General features: G+C 49.0%; 1 protein-coding gene across 1 annotated transcript in view; it reads left to right on the top strand.

The window, feature by feature from the left end:
* Positions 1-433: 433 nt before the first annotated feature.
* The window catches only part of tiam1a (TIAM Rac1 associated GEF 1a), a 51,910-nt gene continuing 31,684 nt past the window's right edge, over positions 434-20,659 (top strand). Inside the window, exons 1-5 of the mRNA XM_035535651.2 lie at positions 434-682; positions 16,133-16,250; positions 16,990-17,824; positions 18,719-19,220; positions 20,379-20,551. Of these exons, the coding sequence (XP_035391544.2) occupies positions 17,000-17,824; positions 18,719-19,220; positions 20,379-20,551 (1,500 nt within the window). The 5' untranslated portion in view covers positions 434-682; positions 16,133-16,250; positions 16,990-16,999. The remainder of the gene's footprint in view (positions 683-16,132; positions 16,251-16,989; positions 17,825-18,718; positions 19,221-20,378; positions 20,552-20,659) is intronic.

Below are 20,659 nucleotides of genomic sequence, written 5' to 3'. Positions count from 1 at the left end.
TCTCTGAAGTTAGCCTAAAAGAAGGGAAGGTCTTGTTAATGGAACGGCTATTATTGAAGTGTGCATGCCACTGAGTCTAAGTGTCGTACGCTGCATGTAACTTTTTGGTATAGTTGTGTTGCATAATTCTCTTGCTGTGCTGGATTTTCAAAAGTGGAATGCAGGCTTGTGTTTGCATAACTTTAAACTCAGGAGCAGGCAATTAAAAAAAAAGATTTGGGGGGGGGGGGGCGGTGTTGTGGAGATCACATGATTTAGATCCAAAGTACCAGACTGCATACTGACAGTCAATCAGCAATTTGGGGGAGGTGATATGGGAGGTGATGGAGTGAGAGAGAGAGAGACAGACAGACAGTGAAAGAGAGAGAGGGTGGGGGAGGAGTGGAGGAGGGTAGAGCGAGAGAGCGAGAGAGCGAGAGAGGGAAGCACACACCCCTCTCTGAGCTCGCTCCGGACAGACTGCTCTACTCCTGACGTGGTTTGAAAGGGAATACTGTGGAGTTAGTGAGAGAGAGAGAGAGAGAGAAGTAATCGGAGTGGAATACCCGCTCATTGTGGAGTCTAGAGCCCCGTGGCAGGGACTTTACCTGTGCCAAGGGAGAGCTAATCAAGCTGCCAGCGCAGGGATTCTGGGATTTCTGGAGCGACAGGAGAAGGACTGGCTTTCTCCGGGCTTGCACAGGTACTCAGGACTGACTGGATTTACGGGCTTTTTGCTTTTTGCTGGTGCATTGAAGTTTCTCTACAGTACAGTGTGCTTTTGTTACCTTTGTTGGTCCTCTCAGATGTACCTTCTACTCTTTTGTCTGCGTGTGTAAGATGGGATTGATTGAGAATAAACCTGGATGCTACATGCCAGACTTTTACCTTTTAACTGTTTCACATTGTTTTGCAAAGCTTGTGTACAAGTGCTTCTTGCTGCCTTTTGTTGGACAACTGGTGTCTCCGGCTTTGCGTGCGTCTGTGTGTGTGTGTGTGGAGGGGATTGTTTTGGGGGGTCTCTGAACCAAATGGCTGTATGGTCATAAAGCTCCCCTATCCAGACGGAGGTGTTAGGGGAAGATGAGAGGAGGAGTGCTCTCATCTGTCACTACTGCCTCTCCTTCTCTTGTTTTTTTGCCTCTGTCTTTCTCGCTCTTCCTGTCTGTCTCTCCCTCTTGCTATAGTACTGCTTCTTACTGTTCTTCTAGTATTTTCTAGTAAGGTGGTCTCGCATGCTGGGTGTGTGTGTGTGTGTGTGTGAGTGTGTGAAATCAGCGGAGTATTTCCAGCCATGTGGATTCTGTCTCCCCCTCCCCCACTCACTCAGTCTCACAGTAACTTGGTTAAATGCGTTGTGAGTGTGTGTAAAGTGACAGTATGTCCAAATCTCTGCGGTACGTGCTGTATTTATCTGGAGCTGTCAAAATCAGAGTCGTCCCAGAACACGGCTCTGCCTGTTAGAGTGTGCTGTCTTATTTCGCACTGTTGTTTCTGCCTCGGTTTGATATCTCAGCTGCAAACTGACAGAGTGGGTCTGGTGTGTGTGTGTGAGTGTGTGTGTGTGTGTGTGTGTGTGTGTGTGTGAGTGTGTGTGTGTGAGTGTGTGTGTGTGAGTGTGTGTGGTCTGAGTTTGTCCTGAGTAGAGAGGTAATGCTTGATAGGACTCTAATTGAGTTGACAGCATTGCTGTATCAGTGAGCAGTTAGTGAACAGGTTTTACAAGAATCTCGTATGGCTCATGCTGAGGTCTCGGTGCTCACATCTCACGCGTGAGCCGCAGACGTCCTGACAAAGGTAGGAAAGAGCCGAGCTGCACCAAGGAAGGAGAGAGGAAGTTAAACTGGGAGAAATGGTGGCTAGGATGGAAAACTGGGTCAGCAAGATGGGAGAGACAAAGAGCAGGAAGGAAGTAATGACAGTCGGAGTGGCGGAAACAGACGACGAGTATGAGTACGCGGAGGATTGGGTCTGCGGCTGGGGTGTCGACTCCGCGCCTGCTGGGGTCACGAGATCACGTGCTGTGAGTTTCAGCTGTGAGGGGTCACTGCAGGCATCCAGTGGTTCGACTTTGATGGTACTGATAGACCTGTGTTTTTTTCTTTTGTTCCTGCCATGCCTTACAAATGAAAAACGTTCTCACAGATGTTTCTAATGATGACCACTGGTGCTGTTTGAAGTGCTAATGTGGTGCTTGTACAGTTGGTAATGTTTATGACTTCTTACCGTTGTCATCTTTTTACCTTGTTCATATCACCACAAAGCCATCCGAATTGTGTAAGGAGTGTGTGAAAAAGAGAGAAAGAAACAAGGCCGCGCAGGAGAGAGAGAACGAGGGGGCGGAAAGCGAGACATGAGGGAAAAGCCACCCAGAAAGAGCGGGATGGTTGAGAGTGAGCGATCGAGAGCGATAAAGTGCAGGTCGAGGCGCAGCGGTCGGCCAGCCGGCCTGTCGGAGCTTCCGTCTCCCTCTGAATGGAAGTGCTTAGTGTGCAGCGTGGTGGAGGGGAGCCAACCCAAACAAAGACATGCTCCCTCTTCACTTCTGAGGAGGCCTGGAGAGTTAAGAAGACAATGGGAGAGTCTGTGTGTGTGTGTGTGTGTGTGTGTGTGTGTGTGTGTGTGTGTGTGTGTGTGTGTGTGTGTGTGCGCGTGTGTGTGCGGGTGTGTGTGTGTGTGTGTGTGTGTTTATTGCTGACTCTGTATTCTGTGACACACGCTGCACTCCTTTTAAAAGAGTATGTCTGCTCTCTATCCCACTCAAGTTCCCCTGGTGCTGTCACACATACAAATACACTCCCCACCCACCCACACACACACACACACACACACACACGCTGTAGAAGGCAGATTACTCAAACCTACTCTTCCTCTTTGGAACAGGGACGGTTGGGCTTATCAACTCTCTTTTATTGTAGCCGCAACTCACTGCAGTGTGGGGTAGATGTTTGGTTTGGTGTCTAAAGGGATGACTCTTGTTTAGCAAACAGTATTTTCTTCAAATGTAGGTTATCAAGCAGGCTGTTATGGTGGAGTTTATTGGCACTGCCTGCCTCATGTAAGTGGCTCACACAAAATAAAAAACAAACATGGTCAGATAATGTTTGCTGGTGATTTGGCAATGGCTTCTGACAGACTGGAATGTTTTGGATGGCAACTGGTTTAATGGGGATGGTGTGTGTGTTGGGGGGGGGGGGTGCAAGAGAGAGTAAGTCTATATAGTGACCCACTTTTTCCACATTGCAACAACCACTTTACCTAATGTAATGTCTGTGTTTGCATGCACTAGTCATGTGACACAAGAATTAGACCATTATTTGGAAGCCCCCCCCCCCACACACACACACACACATTCACACACACAATTGCTTGCTTAAAGCACTCTCACAAAAGAAGATGCCAAATGTCTTAACTTCGACACACAAATGTCAGGAGTTCTGGAGTGGATGGTGTGCATGCTTCCCATGTGTTTTGACCTTCCCTGCTGATTCCCATTCTCTTAAATGAATGTGTTGTCTTCTTAATTCACCATGTCCCCTTGCCTCAATATTAGCATAGGGACGTCTGCCTGTATAAGCAAAGAACCCCCGAGGGGGAGAGGGTGGGTGTGGGTGTGTTCTGGAGGAAAGCAACTGACATCTAAATGGAGGCCTCAAAATTGGTCTTCTTATTCTTTTCTTTTGATTTATAATTAATATGCATTCTCTCTCTCCTTTCTTCTCTCTCTTTTGCTCACTCTTTCAACTCTCATCATGTGTGCATGTTTTATTTCAGTTGTGAACAACTGGATGAATTTGACATCTTTTGAATAGAAATATTGTGTGTAGAATACTGATCTTTTGAGGTATACTTCACAAATCATCTTTAGGTGAATGGACCACAATCTCACACACACACACACACACACGCGCGCACACACACACACACACACACACACACACACACAAATACACAAGTATATTCATAAAAAAATACTTGCAATTTTGCTGTAAATGAGCCCATTGCAATGGCTGAGGTTAGTGAATTAATCCCGAAAATTCTGACCCAAATTAACCTGCACTGACACTGCAGATCTGAGATCAGATTAATAAGATTTGCCCTTCATCTCTCTCTCTCTCTATATATATATATATATATACACACACACACACACACACACACACACACACACACTCACTCACACTCACTCAGATCTAATCCCACCTGATGAATGGCGAAATATGCCATTATCTTCAGGAACCTTTCTCTTTCTTTAATCTACAGGTCTTTGCCCATATTTTGTTATCAACTGATTATTACTTTTCAGTGTCACCATACCTGTGAACGATCGTAGCTGTAACGCAAAAAATTCCAGAACGCTGGTCTCAGCACAGCACCCACAAGCCCTTAGAGCCCACGAACCAATTCTTGTCCTAACCTCCTTTAAATGTGCCTCTAACGTGACCAGTGCAGTCTGGTTCGGAAGCAGGGCTGCATGCAGACCCAGGGCCTGTTCTCTCAATTCCCCAAGGACAGCCCCTGAAGTGGGCGAAAAATGGAGGAATCACACAGCAGAGTCTGAAGGGCATGGTGTTGATGGCGTTTGATTGATTTCTATGTTACCCCTTTAAGACGTGACGGGATGAGATCCAGGGAAAGGGGTTTTGTTCACGCCACTTAATCGCTGTGCCGCACCCACCCCGGTGCCCGCCCCGACGTCCGTGGGCCTCGCTCCTCCCTGTCCCCCAGGCAAACCTGTGCTCCTCTGACGTGGAGATGGTAGAGGCCTGGTCTACACTTCTGTGGGAGGCATAGCGCCTGTAACTTGGGTGGTCCTGCACCCTGGAACCCAACACAAACCCCCGCAGTTTCTGGACTGCAGCACATCTGCTGACCCATGCAGTGATGTGTGTCAGCCAATCACATGATCCGCTGACACCCTCGTTGTCTAGCTTCGTCAGGCTCTGGGCCGGGGGCAGGGGTGTTTAGAGTTCACGTCTATCTCTTGAAATGCAAGGTGAATGTCTTCTTTACCCATATCGTACTGTGCTGTAAGTTTATGTCTATGTACTGTACATTTTTAAAAATCTGCTGCACAGTTTGATGCAGTACCAGTTAAGCATATAGCTACATTATAACCCAAGTTGTTTATGTGATTGTTCTGAGAGTTTTGGGAGGAACTATTTGGAATGTTGTTCTAAAGAGTATTGCTTTTGAAATCAGTGTGTGAATTATGTGTTTGGTGTTGATCTGTTCACCCTCAACACCTGCTATGAGACTTGACAAGCATAGGAGGTGAGGGGTATGAGGTGTTTGTGTTTGTGTGTGTGTGTGTGTGTGTGTGTGCATGCACGTGTGTATATGCATAAGTGTATAGTGGTGTGTGTAGCTCGTGGTTTCACGCAGATATGGGGATTTTAGTTGTCATCTGCTGAGAGTGTTTTTTAGAGCGCGTGTTTATCTAGCAGGAGGCATTTTTCACTGTAGGAAACTCATTACCTGAATGGGCGCTTAGTAAAGGGATTGTCTTAATAAAGTTGGCAATTGGGAAATTCATGAATTTTAATTTAGCTACTAGCAGTAGCTGTATACCAACAATGACCAACAACCCTCCAACAACCCTCCCCCCACCACACACACATAGATAAACAGATAAGACTGGCTTCTGTCTCCTCTACAAAGACACCAAATACTAGAATACAACTATTGTAGTCCCATAGGCCACATAGATCTCATTACAAACAGTACAGGCTAACCACATGACTGTCTGCTTGCTGAGTGGTGTGTGTGTGTGTGTGTGTGTGTGTGTGTGTGTGTGTGTGTGTGTGTGTGTGTGTGTGTGTGTGTGTGTGTGTGTGTATGAAAAGACAAAGGAATTATCACAAAACATATCATGTTATTAAGCCATTTTTTATTTTAGAAATGTGGAAACAGTGAGACTGTTGTTTTCTCGTGAACAGACTCATCAACCACATTCATTGTGGGTTGGTTTAATGATGTACTTAGTGCTTGTCTTTATTTGGGAACTCCACTGGGCTTACTGGGACTGTAAGTTTTGGGGCAGGCACATTGTCTGCAAAAGCCTCTCCAGTTGTGAGCTGCAGGTCTGAGTCTCTCTGTCAGAGCATTTGATTTGTGTGTGTGTGCGTGTGTGTGTGTGTGTGTGTGTGTGTGTGTGTGTGTGTGTGTGTGTGTGTGTGTGTGTGTGTGTGTGTGTGACTTCATTGTTTGTGTGTGACATTCCGGTCTTCTCCAAAACAAAAGCCACAGTCTTTCACCTCCCTGCCAGTCTGTTCCTCTCCTTCATTCACCACCAGCAGCTCTGTTTGTAGGTCCTACATGTTGACCCAGGATGAGATAACCCCACCCCCAGGTGCAGCAGTATAAGATAACCCCACCCCCAGGTGCAGCAGTATAAGATAACCCCACCCCCAGGTGCAGCAGTATAAGATAACCCCACCCCCAGGTGCAGCAGTATAAGATAACCCCACCCCCAGGTGCAGCAGTATGAGATAACCCCACCCCCACCCCCAGGTGCAGCAGTATAAGATAACCCCACCCCCAGGTGCAGCAGTATGAGATAACCCCACCCCCAGGTGCAGCAGTATGAGATAACCCCACCCCCAGGTGCAGCAGTATGAGATAACCCCACCCCCAGGTGCAGAAGTATGAGGTAACCCCACCCCCAGGTGCAGAAGTATGAGGTAACCCCACCCCCAGGTGCAGCAGTATGAGGTAACCCCACCCCCAGGTGCAGCAGTATGAGGTAACCCCACCCCCAGGTGCAGCAGTATGAGGTAACCCCACCCCCAGGTGCAGCACTATGAGATAACCCCACCTCCAGGTTCAGCAGTATGAGATAACCCCCCCCCCCTCCCAATAGCACCCCCTCACAGCAGCTGACGTTCTTGCGCTCTAAACTCTTTCTCTCCATCTTGCTTGGGCTTGTGTGAGCTTGGCCTGTGTGGGCGAGCAGGCTTCAGGCCTGTCTCTGTGGAGCGGTGGTGGATCTTCTCTGTCCCTGAGGGCCTCTGCTAGGTCTGTATTGGCCTAGCCAAAGTCAACCACTCTACACTCTCACAAGGCAGGTGTGTGTGTGTGCGCGCATGTGTGTGTGCGCGTGTGTGCGTGCGTACATGTGCGTGCGTGTGTGCGCGCGTGTGTGTGCGCGCGTGTGCGTGCGTGTGTGTGTATATGTGTGCGTGTGCGTGAGCGTGCGTGCGCGCGTGCGTGTGTGTGTGTGTGCGTGTGCGTGTGTGTGTGTGTGTTTGCTTATTTTGTGAGCATGTGTGCCACCAAGGAACTGACAGTGACTGAGGGGTTTCCCATTTTTGGTTCAATAACTTGTAAAATTTCAAATTCTGTCATTTATTACAATTCTGCCAGTAAAGAATGACTGAATTTAATTGAGAGAGAGAGAGAGAGAGAGAGAGAGACAGAGAGACAGAGAGACAGAGAGACAGAGACAGCTGTTAGCCATGGATGATTTTTAAGAGATTGACTCATAGGGTTTGGGCTTGTTTCCCTAGCCTTTAACAACTCCAGTCCAACAAAGGGAATGTACAGACGCTTTCCAAGGGTTTCATCACCCTCCTGTGACTGGCAGGCTGCTCAGCTGTGTCTGAGTAGGTATACTGAAGGCGAGGCAGCACCTCTGTTCAAGTGAAGGCCGTGTGACAGTATGTGCATTGGAACCGGCCTCCGGCTGTCTTGATTTAGTCTCATTCATGGAAACCATCGCAACTTTCAACAAAAAGGTACCTTAGGAGGGGAGAAAGTATGTAGCCACCCATTAAATTTTCTTATTTTTCTTCTTCTTCTTCTTCTTTTGTTCTTTTTTCCTCTCCCTCTCTCCCTCTTTCATTCCACAAAACTGTCAGCATTTTAAGTTGCTCCCCTGCCAAAGCAGCAAGTGTTCTAGTGATGCATAAAAGGGAATATCTCTCTCTGTCTCCTGTTGCTCCTGAGTCCTTCTTCAGGGAGCTGCCGTTAGCTGAGTAAACACTCATAATGGCTGCTGCTGATGTAGCCGTGTGTGCGTCTCCCTGCCTGCAGCTGCTCAGGGGACACCCCTCTCACCTCGTCTGCCTCCCTTAACTGCTGCCTCCGCTTGCAGTTTGATGCGAAGAGCTTGTGTTACCCGACAACGAGGCTTGTAAATATGGAGAGAAATCCTTCGAAACTGGAATCCTCCAAAACCTAGACTGCTCCGTCTGTTTTTCTCTTGCTTTCTTTTGCTCTCTCTCTCTCTCTCTCTCTCTCTCTCTCTCTCTCTCTCTCTATGTGATGTGTGTGTGTGTGTGCGTGTCAGGCTGCAGGTCTTTGTTCAGGCGTGTCGGTGGGAGTGTGTTAATGAGAAGTTCCCTCAGCCAAACTCTTCCTCTCTCAGCAGCCAGAGGCCCATCTCCCCACCCCCTCCCAGCCTCCTCTTCTCCTCCTGCCTGTCACCCTTCCATCAATCTACTCCCATCCGCACCCCAAAACACAGCTCGCAAATTAGCCCCATTCTCACACCTACTTCCCATTTCCCCCTACTTCACTGCTGGTATCCAGGTAACGGTTGCCCAATCTGGAGCAGAGATAAGAGTGTGTGTCTGTGTGTTTGCAATTTCATTTGATTAAATTGTCATGTGCAGTGATGTTTTCAGGGCATTACTGGGAGCTGTGCACGATTTGCACATCACATTAAATTACGTAATTTAGCACATTCTCTCGGAAATTGTAAATTCATTCAAAAGAGAGACTGGGGGATTTAGAGTTGGGTGCAATAAAGAATAACTATAATTAAAATCGACATGCAAAAGGGTGATGACAACTGTTCAGAGATGGAAGAACATTAGATATGTCTTTGACCTTCATAAGTGGATTTCTAGAAATGAAACTTTACGAAAGAATGAGATGGTGAGTTTGAAAAGACCAAGATAATTCAGTATACAGACTGAACACAAACCACTGACCCTAAAACAAAGGACTAATCAAACATATAAAAACCTTGAGAGGTTCAATAGTAGAATACAGTAGTTGTCTGATGTATTGTGTCTCATCTCAATTCTCTCAGATTTACCCCTTTAACCCCAGCAGGCTTGATTGGTTGCCTGTAGCGTTGACGTGGAAACGGAAGTCTTTCTCATCCGTCTAAAGAAGGGTTCACATGAGGGACAGGGACCATGTGGGTTAACATACAGTAATCCCAGCACTAGGAACACAGACAGATAAGTCTGACTTCGAAGGCTCAACAGTCCAACCCTAAGCCTTCCCACCAGGGCTAAATCAAACAAATGTGGTGGGTCTGATCTCTCCGTGACTTGAAACGGTGTGAGGCCTTGGTCTTGTGGAAAGACAATAAATCAGACTCAGAAAAGAGCCACAACATCTGCTCTCTGCTTCTTCAGGTCCAACGCCTTGTCTGTTTGCTAACAGGAGGCTTCTAAGGAAGTCAAGGATAGGAAAGGAAGATCTTTGGAGGCATTGAAGAGGGATTGCTATGATATGACATGAAGCAACTGTGGTTTGACTTCACTGTTTAGTTGTGAACACGCTTCCCTTCACTACAGCTGTCAGTTGAGCTCAGAGTCTTCTATCGCAAGTGGTAGACCTGCATTCAGATTCGGAACGAGATCTGATGTAGGATTAGTTTCCTCCTTTCGTGCCCTGGTGAATATAATTGTAAGGACAGGCAGGAGGATCCAGGATCGGGCTTAAACTACAGCGCTGGTGGTCATCACATATGACATCGGGGGGTTATGGAGGGGGTCACCAGAGTGCAGACACAGGCTTGCCGACAGCCATGTAAGGCATATAATGCGCGCCCCTTTCCCTAGAATTAACAGACACTAAATATTTCTCGGTCCTGGAGACCATCGCCCTTCCAGCACTGCCCACACGGAAATGAAACATGCTGTGACATGAACGTGATGTGAATGTGTTTCATGTTTCGACATTCCTTTAATCGTGGCATGTTCATTAAACATCCATCATAACTCAGTCATCCATTGTAAAAGAAGATTTTATTACATTTATTTCACTATAGCCATGCTGTAGTATTGTTTGTTGGGTCGGGTTTTTTGGACTTGGCTGGGATTCTCCAGGGCTCTAATATGGGATACTGTCTGCTGCTCCGCTGGTTATCTGATCAAGCTGGCTTTTCCATTAATGTGGGTCACTCTGCCACCTCCCAGGCTGTTTTTATTTGCCCAAACATCCTTCCCTTTAATCCAAGATTAAAATCTTGTGGTCGTGGTGTGTCATACGCCTCTCATTAGCAGGCAATGAGGCTTGAAGGAGAAACAAAAACAGAGGAATCCACCAGAACCTGTGCTGATAGGCTACTCCTGAATGAACCAAGACCTAACTAGCCACAAACATTTCTCCCACCTTCTCTCTCTCTCTCTCTCTCTCTCTCTCAGCCTCAGGTTTTTAGCCTCCTTGCTTAAGCTGAGCTTTTCAGAGAAAAATGACCCCCTCACCCCGTCTGTACCCTCCACCCAAAATCACGCCCTCCAGGCAGGAATCTTGTGAGGAATGTGGGATGCTTTGAGGTAATGGTGGGTCTGATCTGTAACAGCGGGGGAGTGCGGCACTGTCTCCTCCACCGCTGCTACCACCTCCTCCATCTCCTCAAGCCTACACCATTACTGTAGGAGCACAGGAAGGTGCCGGGGCAGGTGGGATGTTGTTTTCAGTTGTCCGCGTCTCACCTGCCACGTTAGTGATGTACACTGCTTTCAGCTCGCTCTCCCTGCATGTGTAATGTTTTAAGTCACGACCTTCCGCAAAGGGGATTATGGCGGGGTGTTATGGGTAGAGCAGGTGAGAGGGAGAGGAGAAGTGAAGGGACATGCCTCCTCCTGTCCAGACCTTTCAGCAAACAGGAGAGACAGCTGTGTTGCACAGAGCTGAAGGAAGAGGCTACAACACAAGCTCTGTTAACCTGATACCTGGGAATCCCGGGTGTGTGCTTTTGATTTTGTGTGTGTGTGGGGGGGGGGGGGGGGGGGGGGGGGGGCGTATGTATGTGTGTGTGGGGGAGAGGGGGGTGGTGTGCGAGTGCATGTGTGGGTGCAATTGTGTGTGTGTGTGTGTGTGTGTGTGTGTGTAAGGAAGCTGAAATGATAAATGATGGGTGGGGTTGGAGGTGTGGTAGGAGAGGCTAGTTTGTATTGTGGTTTTCAGGATTCCTGTTAGGCAGCCAAATAATGAACAAATGAGCCCCTGTAACAAAAACCACACACATCCATTTACTGTTCATCTACATTCTACAAAATAAAGCAATCAAATACAGCATTATTGCAAATGTTATTTTAAAATGTCCACATGAATGAAGTAAAGTATGTCAGAACAAAGCATATTTAACATTTTAATGTAAATTTCATATAAAGGTTGTACGAAATCAAAAAATAAATGACTGATTGCATAAAAAGGAGAAACTGCTGATATATGGGTTTTCATTGCAAGACAAAATCTTGCATTTTGTGTTATTTTAGAACTTTTTCAAATTTGTCGGATCATTAGCTGTTTTGCATACGCACTTTTTGAATTACATGATTACAAAAGTGTGTTTTCTTGTTTGTGAAAGAGGGAAAATGCACTTACGGTGCCTGGCACATACAGCACTTTCCCTCTCCCAGTAATTCCTCACCAAACGACTTGGCTCGTGACGTTTGTGGTTGCATTGTTCTCTAAAAGACCCCAAGTAAAGGAAGATGAAACCGAGTTCACCCAGGCTGGCCAGACACTGTTGGCTGTGCCTGGCAGGAGCGCCCCATGCAGAGGCTTGACTCAGCAGTCGTCTGTGCGCGGCGCTCCGCGCTCGTCGGCTTCCCCGCTTTGTCTCTGCTCTCAATTAGACTAATGGGGCCAAGCGGAGTACATGCGGAATTACAGGCTCCGGCTGAGAGAACAATAGGATTCCTCACACCCTGCCTTCTCCCGTCTCTCTCTCTCTCTCTCTCTCTCCCTCTCTCCCTCTCTCCCTCCATCTCTCTTTTCTACCTTCGTCCTTCTCTCCGTTTCGCGACGGGCTCAGGGGAGCTCTCTAACGGCGCGCCTTGCCCCGGGCTTTACTCAAACCAAAACGAAAGACCTGACTAATGGGACCCGGCATAGGAAAGAGAATATGCAGTCCCCCCCCCCCCCCCCCAACCAAAAACCTTGCCCAGTGTAAATTTCCCCCACAGCTGTTCCTCCCCTGTCTGTCTGGGAGGTTTTCTCTCCTACCATCGACCTGTCTTCCACTCACCCTCCTCTGCGTTAACTTCTCCCATAAGAGCTGCATATCACCGGGAAAAAAGAAGGAATTATAATGACTGTGCGCCTTTCCAGACCCAGCCGGTATGATACCTGTCTGAATGATTTATGGCCTGGAACGCTGTTAGTGCATTGATTTCTCCACATCTCATTTAGATGGATGGAAGCAGTCTGGAGGACTGTTGGGGAAGTGAAGTGACTGGCGGGGGGTCTGTATTCTGTTGAAGGGCCGCGCCGGTCTGAGGTCAAAGGTGCCCGTGAGATGCGAGGTTGGTGTTTGGAGGAGGATTGAGGCACTAAAGGAGGTTGAAGGTGAAGTGGGGACTTCCCCTTTGGGAGCAGCGAGGGAAACAGGGATCCGGGGTCCCCTTCGATCTCCTCCACGTTACTCCACTCACACAGTATATGTGTGTGTGTGTGTGTGTACGCATGTGTGCTGGAGTGCTTCGGTTCCATTATCCTGCAGATTCACACGACCAAATCTTCATATGAGCGGAATCACAGTGTCCCTCTGAAAGGCAGAGACAAAGGAAGAGGTGTGTGGAGGGCTGAGCCTAGTGTCACACGTGCAGCTGCTGCTGGGGCTTTAGGTAGTAGAGAGCTGCACGGTTCGGCTTCACTGATGATGATGTCTTTTCTAAACCTGAACGCGTTTAGCACAGGTTAGGGGGAGGGCGTACTTCCCACATCTGTGTGTTGCATAAAGAGTGGTTGGATTCAGATTTGTTTTGTCTGCATGGGAGGGAATGCATGCTGATTCAGTGCTTGATCACTATCAGTGTAGGCCCAGTGCTTTTCTGTAGGTGGTGTGTGTGTGTGTGTGTGTGTGTCTGTGTTAATAACAGACCGCAGGCCAGCACATCCTCCACACTGAGGAGGAGGATGAGATCTGTGATTAAAGTTTCACAAAGAGACCCTTTCTGTCTCTCTCTTTCTCTGTCTTGCTGTCTCTCTGTCTCTCTCTCTATCCCTGCCTCTCCTCCCTTATATTGCCTCGATTAACTGCCGTGTTCAGTGTTAAAACCGAAGATTGTGACAGACTCCAACACGCCTTGATCACGCCTGTGTGCTCCTCTGTGTATCCTGGGATCTGGGATCTGGTACATAAATGCTTCATCCAGTTTAAGAGGCCGCTCCACCGTAATCTCTATGTATATTGCAAATGAGAAATTATGAGATTATGAGGATACACAGAACTTATCGAGTGGCACCATGAAACACAGTAAACTTCAATCATATTCGTGATTTGTCATTCCTTCGTGTTAGTTTGCATTGCTGTTGTCCGTGTTAGGCGGCTGTGTTGAGATGCAGCACAGCCTTTAACACAGTTTCTTTTCTCTCGCATGTGCCTGCTCACAGCTCTCCGGACCGTCCGGCAGCCTGGTGTGATTTGTAGCAGGTCACTGTTGTTTAGTCATGCCAGGGCCACGTGGCTGTCCTCCCCGTAAACGAGAACAGCAAAAGACGAGCGAGAAGGAGGGAAAGGTACTGAAAGGCCCAGGCAGACAGACAGGTTCAGCCCAGGCAGACAGACAGGTTCAGCCCAGGCAGGCAGACAGGTTCAGCCCAGGCAGGCAGACAGGTTCAGCCCAGGCAGACAGACAGGTTGAGCCCAGGCAGGCAGACAGGTTCAGCCCAGGCAGGCAGACAGGTTCAGCCCAGGCAGGCAGACAGGTTCAGCCCAGGCAGACAGACAGGTTCAGCCCAGGCAGACAGACAGGTTCAGCAGCTGTGTCCTGCCTTACTAGGCTTAGCGATTCTGGCTTCAACATTTCAGTGACACGGCCAGACTGACATGAGACGAGCTCACCCGAGCCGCAGGTGTGCGGGATGACGTAAGACAAAGCTGCGGTAGCCTCAGGTCTGGCCTATACGCAGAGTGATCACGCATGACATAAGCCTGCTGGAGGACAGACTATGGCTAGCAGGGGCGTTTAAACACAGGGCGGGAGGGTGTTGCTTAGAGGGGTCGTTTAAACACAGGGCAGGGGGGGTTGCTTAGAGGGGTCGTTTAAACACAGGGCGGGGGTGTCAGCTAGAGGGGGTGTTTATACACAGGGCGGGGGGGGGGTTGGCTAAATGGGGGTTTAAACACAGAGTGGGTGGGGGGGTGATAGCTAGAGGGGGCTTTTAAACAGCAGTGCTGAGGGTATCATGGGCTAGGGGACTGTGACAGACGATCACGGTCGACTTCCTGAAATATATTCATGAATTGGTAGGGGCACCATGTCTCACAGGGATACAGCTGCACTGGAACAACAGAAGAGGACAGGAAGATGACTGTTTTACGCTTGAGAAGGAGTTACTGTCCTAAAGCAGAGAGCACGTCAGTCTGTTGGCTCTCCCCCTCGCTGGAGGCCTTCGGCTCTAGAGTAACCTTTTGTGGTGGAGTTTCCTCCAGCTGTTGTGACAGACAAGAGCCACATAGGGAAAGGAAGAGAATCATGTAGAGGAAATGGGGACGTGGGGGGTGGGAGCAGTTCCAGTTTATACACACACACACACACACACACACACACACACGCACACACGCACTCACACACCCGCACACCCACACACCCACACACACACTGACACACCCGGACGCACACACCCACGCACGCACATCCGCACACGCACACACACACGCCCGCACACCCTCACACACACACACTCACACACACTCACACACACCCGCACACACACTCACACACACAGTCTTCCACTCCTCTCTCTCTCCAGATCTCTTGTGCAATCCTTAAAGCCTCGCTGTACTGAGTGAGAAATTGCACCTCGGAGGGCGTGTCTTTCTCACACTCCGCGTCCTCTCTTTCTCTCCTTCTCTCTCCCATTCTTTTCCTGCCATCCTGTCCTACCATGTGATCAGTGATCAGAACCGCTGAGGTCAGAGGAACAGGACGTGAACCAGACAACTTACCACACTGTCCTCTCTGACCCAGAATACACCCCACCACCGCCCCAACCCTCCCGCATACACGCGTCCTCTCTCCTGTAGTGCTTCCAGTGGAACCACTGTTCACCATATAGCGAGGGCACATTTGAATACACATAAGCACATGGTGCAATTAAAAAACAACTTTCATTTCAACAGGACCCTTAAACTCGGCTAGGCCATGTGAACATGCAAAGGTTTGTTTGGAAAAAAATTCAATTAGTCAAATCACAATATTTCTTCGGTTGGCTGAGTAAACACATGTAACAGACTATACAGCCTCTAGTTTGCAGTGACTGCTTTCTGTCCGTCTGATTAAAATATTCTTTCTTTGTCTCTCTGGGTTAGTGGAGCAGAGATGGTGTGATTCTCAAATAGAGTATACACACTGTGTGGCTGGTCTACACACTGTGTGGCTGGTCTCCCATTGTTTTCCGTTCCTTATGCCTAGTGCATGAAAATGAGACGCCCCCCCCCCCCCCGAATTAAATTAGAGGAAATTAGGTCATGTTGGCATTATAAAAATTATTTATTTTTTGTTCAAATATTGCTGTTGATCTGCCATGGTCCTCAGCCATTTACTTCCATGTCAGTTTGATGTTCGTAAAAGACGTCCCTTGTTCGTAAAAGAGTAGCCTTTTCATGTTTTTCATGTGTTAATGTGTGGGATTTGTAGGTGTGCTGAAGGTCTTGTGCTTTTGTGTGCGTGCCTGTGTGTGCATGGGTGCACCTGTGTGTGTGCGTCTAAACCTCTAAACCTGGGTGTGCATGTGCGTACCTGTGAGTTTATGTATCCCAAACACGATTTTATTTTCCGATCTTACCTCAGGCCAAGTGGGTTCTTGTCTTTCACTGAGGTGCACAGGTCAACTCATATTACCCTCAAAGCCATTTTTAGCAGTAAACACTTCTGTATTGTTCTCTTTCATATAGAACTGTGTTTTTTCCTTTGGTCCTTTTTTAAAGATTTCTATTAATGTCTGCTTTAATTTGCAGGCTTGGTCCGTAAGCGTGGTGCTGTCCACCACGCCCCGCCCCCTCTAGAACCTTCCAGGGCTGTGAATGGGAGACGTGTAGCAGTGGAGATGCAAGTGATGTCAGCACTCCCCTTCAGGTACTGCATCGTACAGAAACTCCCAGTTCCAGTCGCTAATAGCAGAAACCCCTCCACTAACGTCGCAGCCGTAACTCTCAGTAAGAGAGGGCATCTTTTGATTTTCATGGGTGTGAATCAATAACGTTGCAATGACTGACCTTCCAGCAATAAGCCACAGGAGTGCAAGTGTACTGGAAACAGTGGAAGTTTCACTTAGGTTTTTTCTAGCATTGTTTCTTCCATGCACCGTGGGGGTGATCAGCATTAGCCTGTCTCACACTCAAAAAAGGTTTTAGCCATTATGTGAATGCAATGGCATGTTCACACCTATAGAACAGCGGTTTTTAAAGTTCCCAGACTGGGCAGCGTTAATGAATTATGCTGCTGGACTGGGAGGTTGACTGCTTCACATCTCACACTCTACCTCCTTACTCTGGTGTTTGAGCCTCTGATAACATGCTCTGCAGCTCTGAGATGCGTGTGTGTGTGTCAGTACTACACAGTGATTTTCTCCTCAGCAGGCACTTTTTCTCAGAATTTCTGAAAGAGTCTTAGAAACACTTCCTCTGAACCAGAGTAATTTGGCATGTGTTGTCGGCTAGCTGCCGCCTCTGCATGAGGGAGGGGTGTGTGTGATTCGCTGGTCAGTCAGATCTGACGTGTCACCGAGGGCAGAATGTTCATATTTATGTCCGCTAATGTGATAAATACACAGTTATTTTAAAACTCAGCATGCTCTGTGCCACCTCCGTCCCAGACGCTAAGCCATGGGGAACGTGGAGAGCCAGAATGGAGACCACTCCGTCCGGGTTGAGGTGCAGGCCCATCTGTCGCGCAAGCACGTGTCCCGCTCGCTCCGGATGCCCAGCAAGCAGCCCCGCCGCCTGCACCGCACCTCCTCAGGCAAGGCGGAGCGCCATGGCCCAGAGGTGAGTGCCCGCTCCAGCAGTACTCCCAGCATCCCGCACTCTCTGGCTCAGAACGGCATGGAGGCCTTAGGTGCGGTGGAGGCGCCCAGCCGGGCGACGGGCACGCGGCCCGCCTCTCTCCTCGAGCACACGGGAGGTCCAGGCTCAGAGGACAGCAGGGACACAGTGGTGGAAGGCGGCGAGGACGAGGAGACGCTCCCGCAGCGGGCGAGTGAGGTGCCGGAAGAGGGCGGCGGCAGTCTGAGGAAGAAACGCTCCAAGTCGGCAGACATGTGGCGAGAGGACTCGCTGGAGTTCTCGCTGTCTGACCTGAGCCAGGAACACCTGACCAGTACGGAGGAGATGGGTCGCGGCGGGGACCGCGAAGACAGTGGCTACCCTGCCGCAAGCGATAGCCACTCTGGAGAGAGGGCTAACTCGCTGGACGAGCTCTGTGGGGGGTTCAGGAGCTCCCGGAACCGGTACAAGTATGGGAGGGACATCGCACGGACCACGGGGGGTGAGGGGAACGATGACCTACCATCTCCAGGAGAAGAAGACGGTTGCGGGTATGGCGCCTACACCCTACCCTGCCGACGCTCTCATTGCCTCTCTGAAGGTCCTCCGAGCCACCAGGGGGTGCTGTGCTCTGGACTGCAGGGACGCCGTGCGCAAACTTCACATGTAAGTGTCTAAAAAACACAGTTCTTTACCCACAATCAGCCACCCTTTACTGCCATTCATCTATAGCAGTTAGGATCTAGTTACAGACTACATGACAAGTCCTCAGAACAATCAAATGTTTATCGTCGTCTAGACGCTTTCCACTATCATGGGGCAAGTAAACAAGTCATCCTTTGATATTACCATGACAACAAAGAGACAGAAGTCTCCTCCTCAAATCTGGATCAGAGAGAAAGAGGAGGAGCAGGTGAGAGAAGCTTGCTTTTTTCTCCTCAACACTTCCACAGAGCTCGCTGCTCCTCAGCCAGAAACAGTGCGGTTTAATGATCAAAAAAAGAATCCACCGATTCCTCCTTTGAAACGCCTGGTGCCTTTGTAATGATAATGAGCTCCAGCTCGCACGGCAAGCTCGGTGCTGCATGTGCTGCTACGCGAGGAGCTCGGCATCTTTTGCCTTCAACTAGTTTGAGGATTCCAAAAGCAGAAGTTAAGATCATGTCAAAAAGGGAGAACAAGTCCTAGAAAATTTGTTGAGACCATAGAGTTGGCTGTTAAATGTTATTTTGACATGAACAATAGTGGACTTTAATGAAGCTTGAGTAATGGTTGTATATCTGGTACTGGCCTCCAAATGTTTCTTAGTGCTGTAGCCTTCATTTGCTGTTCTATGTCAGTAGTTTAACCCTAAAAGCCCAAAATGCTCCAATTACCCAGAGTGCAAGAGTACACTGACCTCCTAGTAGAGAATTCTATCCCTGCTGGAGCCAGCTCATTGCTGCTCTTAACTGACTTTGATATCCAAAAATACTGTGCAAAAAAGAAATAATTTGGGAAGCTGACTTAACTGTGCATGAGTTAAGCTGCGCTGGTGAAGCCTCGCCCTGTGTTACGCAGGACATCACGGCAGGCGAGGGGAGCGAGTATGGCGACAGCGGCATCGATGGCGTGGCCCCGGAGGCGGAGCCGGCGTCGCGGCGCTGCAAGGCCATGTCGGCCTCCTTCTCTGTGTACTCGGCGGCCAGCAGCAGCGTGTTCGCCGGCAGCGACAGCGGCAGCAGCAGCAATGGGGGCGGAGCCAGCGAGCGGGCGGAGCTCGGGCGGCGGGCGGCGGCGGCGGGCGAGCAGGGCGTGTACGAGAACTTCCGTCAGGAGCTGGAGCTGAGCTCGCGGCAGACGCGTGAAAGCTTGGAGGAGGCGGGCTCGGCCGCCAGTGACGAGAGGAGCAGCGGCACGGTGAGCTCCGCCTACCGCTCGGACGCGCTTCTGGGCGTGGCGCAGGGCACGGTGCGCAAGGCTGGCGCGCTGGCCGTCAAGAACTTCCTGGTGCACAAGAAGAGCAAGAAGGTGGAGCCTGCCACCAGACGCAAGTGGAAGCGCTATTGGGTGTCATTGAAAGGTGAGAGGACCGTGAGGGGCACTGATCTCCAATCAGCTCCTGCTACTTAAATGCTTGAATACTGCACAGCTACGTGGCTTAACAGTTATTAGTAATCTTACCTCCACTCCAGGTGTGCTGATAACCTTCAGCAATACCTGTTTTTACCTTTTTGAAACACAAGCCAGAGCATTCTTCAAATACGCAGGATGCAATCATTGATTTCAAGCTTCTGGCTTTGTGTTCGTTCCATGGCGTGCACAGGTAACGGAAGGTCACACCAGCTTTGCACGGTTCTCAGAGCTTGCACTGCTCGCCGGGGTCATTGGTTGCCAGGGGATGAGAACATTCCACGGAGATTTTCTAACTACGGCCTCGGGGTGAAAAGGCAGAAAACTGTGCATGTGCCGGTTTTTTTTCTTTCTCACCTCGCCAGCTAATCATATCAGCACCTGAATTTTCCTGCCAGAGCTTTTGATCCTGATGTTTGATGCTTGAACCTTTCCCCTTGAACTTGATTCATTCAAATCTAATTGCACATGCCAAGTTGAATACCTCTCGTTCATTATCACGCTCAAAACAGCGCCAGTGAAATCCCTCTCTGTCCTTCACACAAGGAAGGTAATCAAATGAATCAGAGGCACTCTCTCCAGTCCTTGTTCTGGTGGTTAGAGGTAATTCCTCCCAACCTGCCTCCTTCAGATCAAATCATGGCCTGCATCCTGCGCCCCGTTCCAGGGAGTGCTCTTAATATCCCCCTACCACGGTGTGGTGGAGATCCTCTCACTTGTTTCCTTTTAGATTCCTATTTATTTATTCAAGAACTCAGTTCAAAGGAGACTGGCCCCGGCTGAAGGTTGTCACACCCTTGCTCTTTACTGCAGATCCTGTTCCAGCTGCCTAAAATGTCTGCCTGTGGATTACAATGCACAAACAAATGTGGTGTTAGAGTTTAATCTAGCTACTGGCAATCGAAGCCATGCTAAACTGTTATCCTACTCCAGAGTCATTCCATGGCACACTGTTTCTGAGTTGGTCAACAGTTTTAATAGATTCATTTGCCTAAACAAAGCGTCGACTAGCACGGTCTTGTTAACCATTAGTATTTTGTGTCCTCCATTCTATTCTTTTGTCTCACAAGCTATTCAAAGTTTTCTTCTCTCCGACCAACTGTCCCAGGATGCACTCTGTTCTTCTACGAGACCGACGAGCGCTCGGGCATCGATCACAATAGCATTCCCAAACATGCAGTGTGGGCAGAGAACAGCATCGTCCAAGCAGTTCCAGAACACCCCAAGAAGGACTTTGTCTTCTGCCTCAGTAACTCCTTGGGAGATGCATTTCTCTTCCAGGTGAGGACAGTAAACACAACGGCCGCTACAGCACAACTTCTGCCTCTGTGCGGTTACATGAGATTTCCTACTATCTGCTAAACTATATGTGTTAACAACTTTTAGAAA

Source organism: Electrophorus electricus, chromosome 19, assembly GCF_041902795.1.
Source record: "Electrophorus electricus isolate QZ-2024a chromosome 19, ASM4190279v1, whole genome shotgun sequence".
Taxonomy (NCBI): domain Eukaryota; kingdom Metazoa; phylum Chordata; class Actinopteri; order Gymnotiformes; family Gymnotidae; genus Electrophorus; species Electrophorus electricus.
This window is presented reverse-complemented; position numbering and strand designations above follow the sequence as displayed.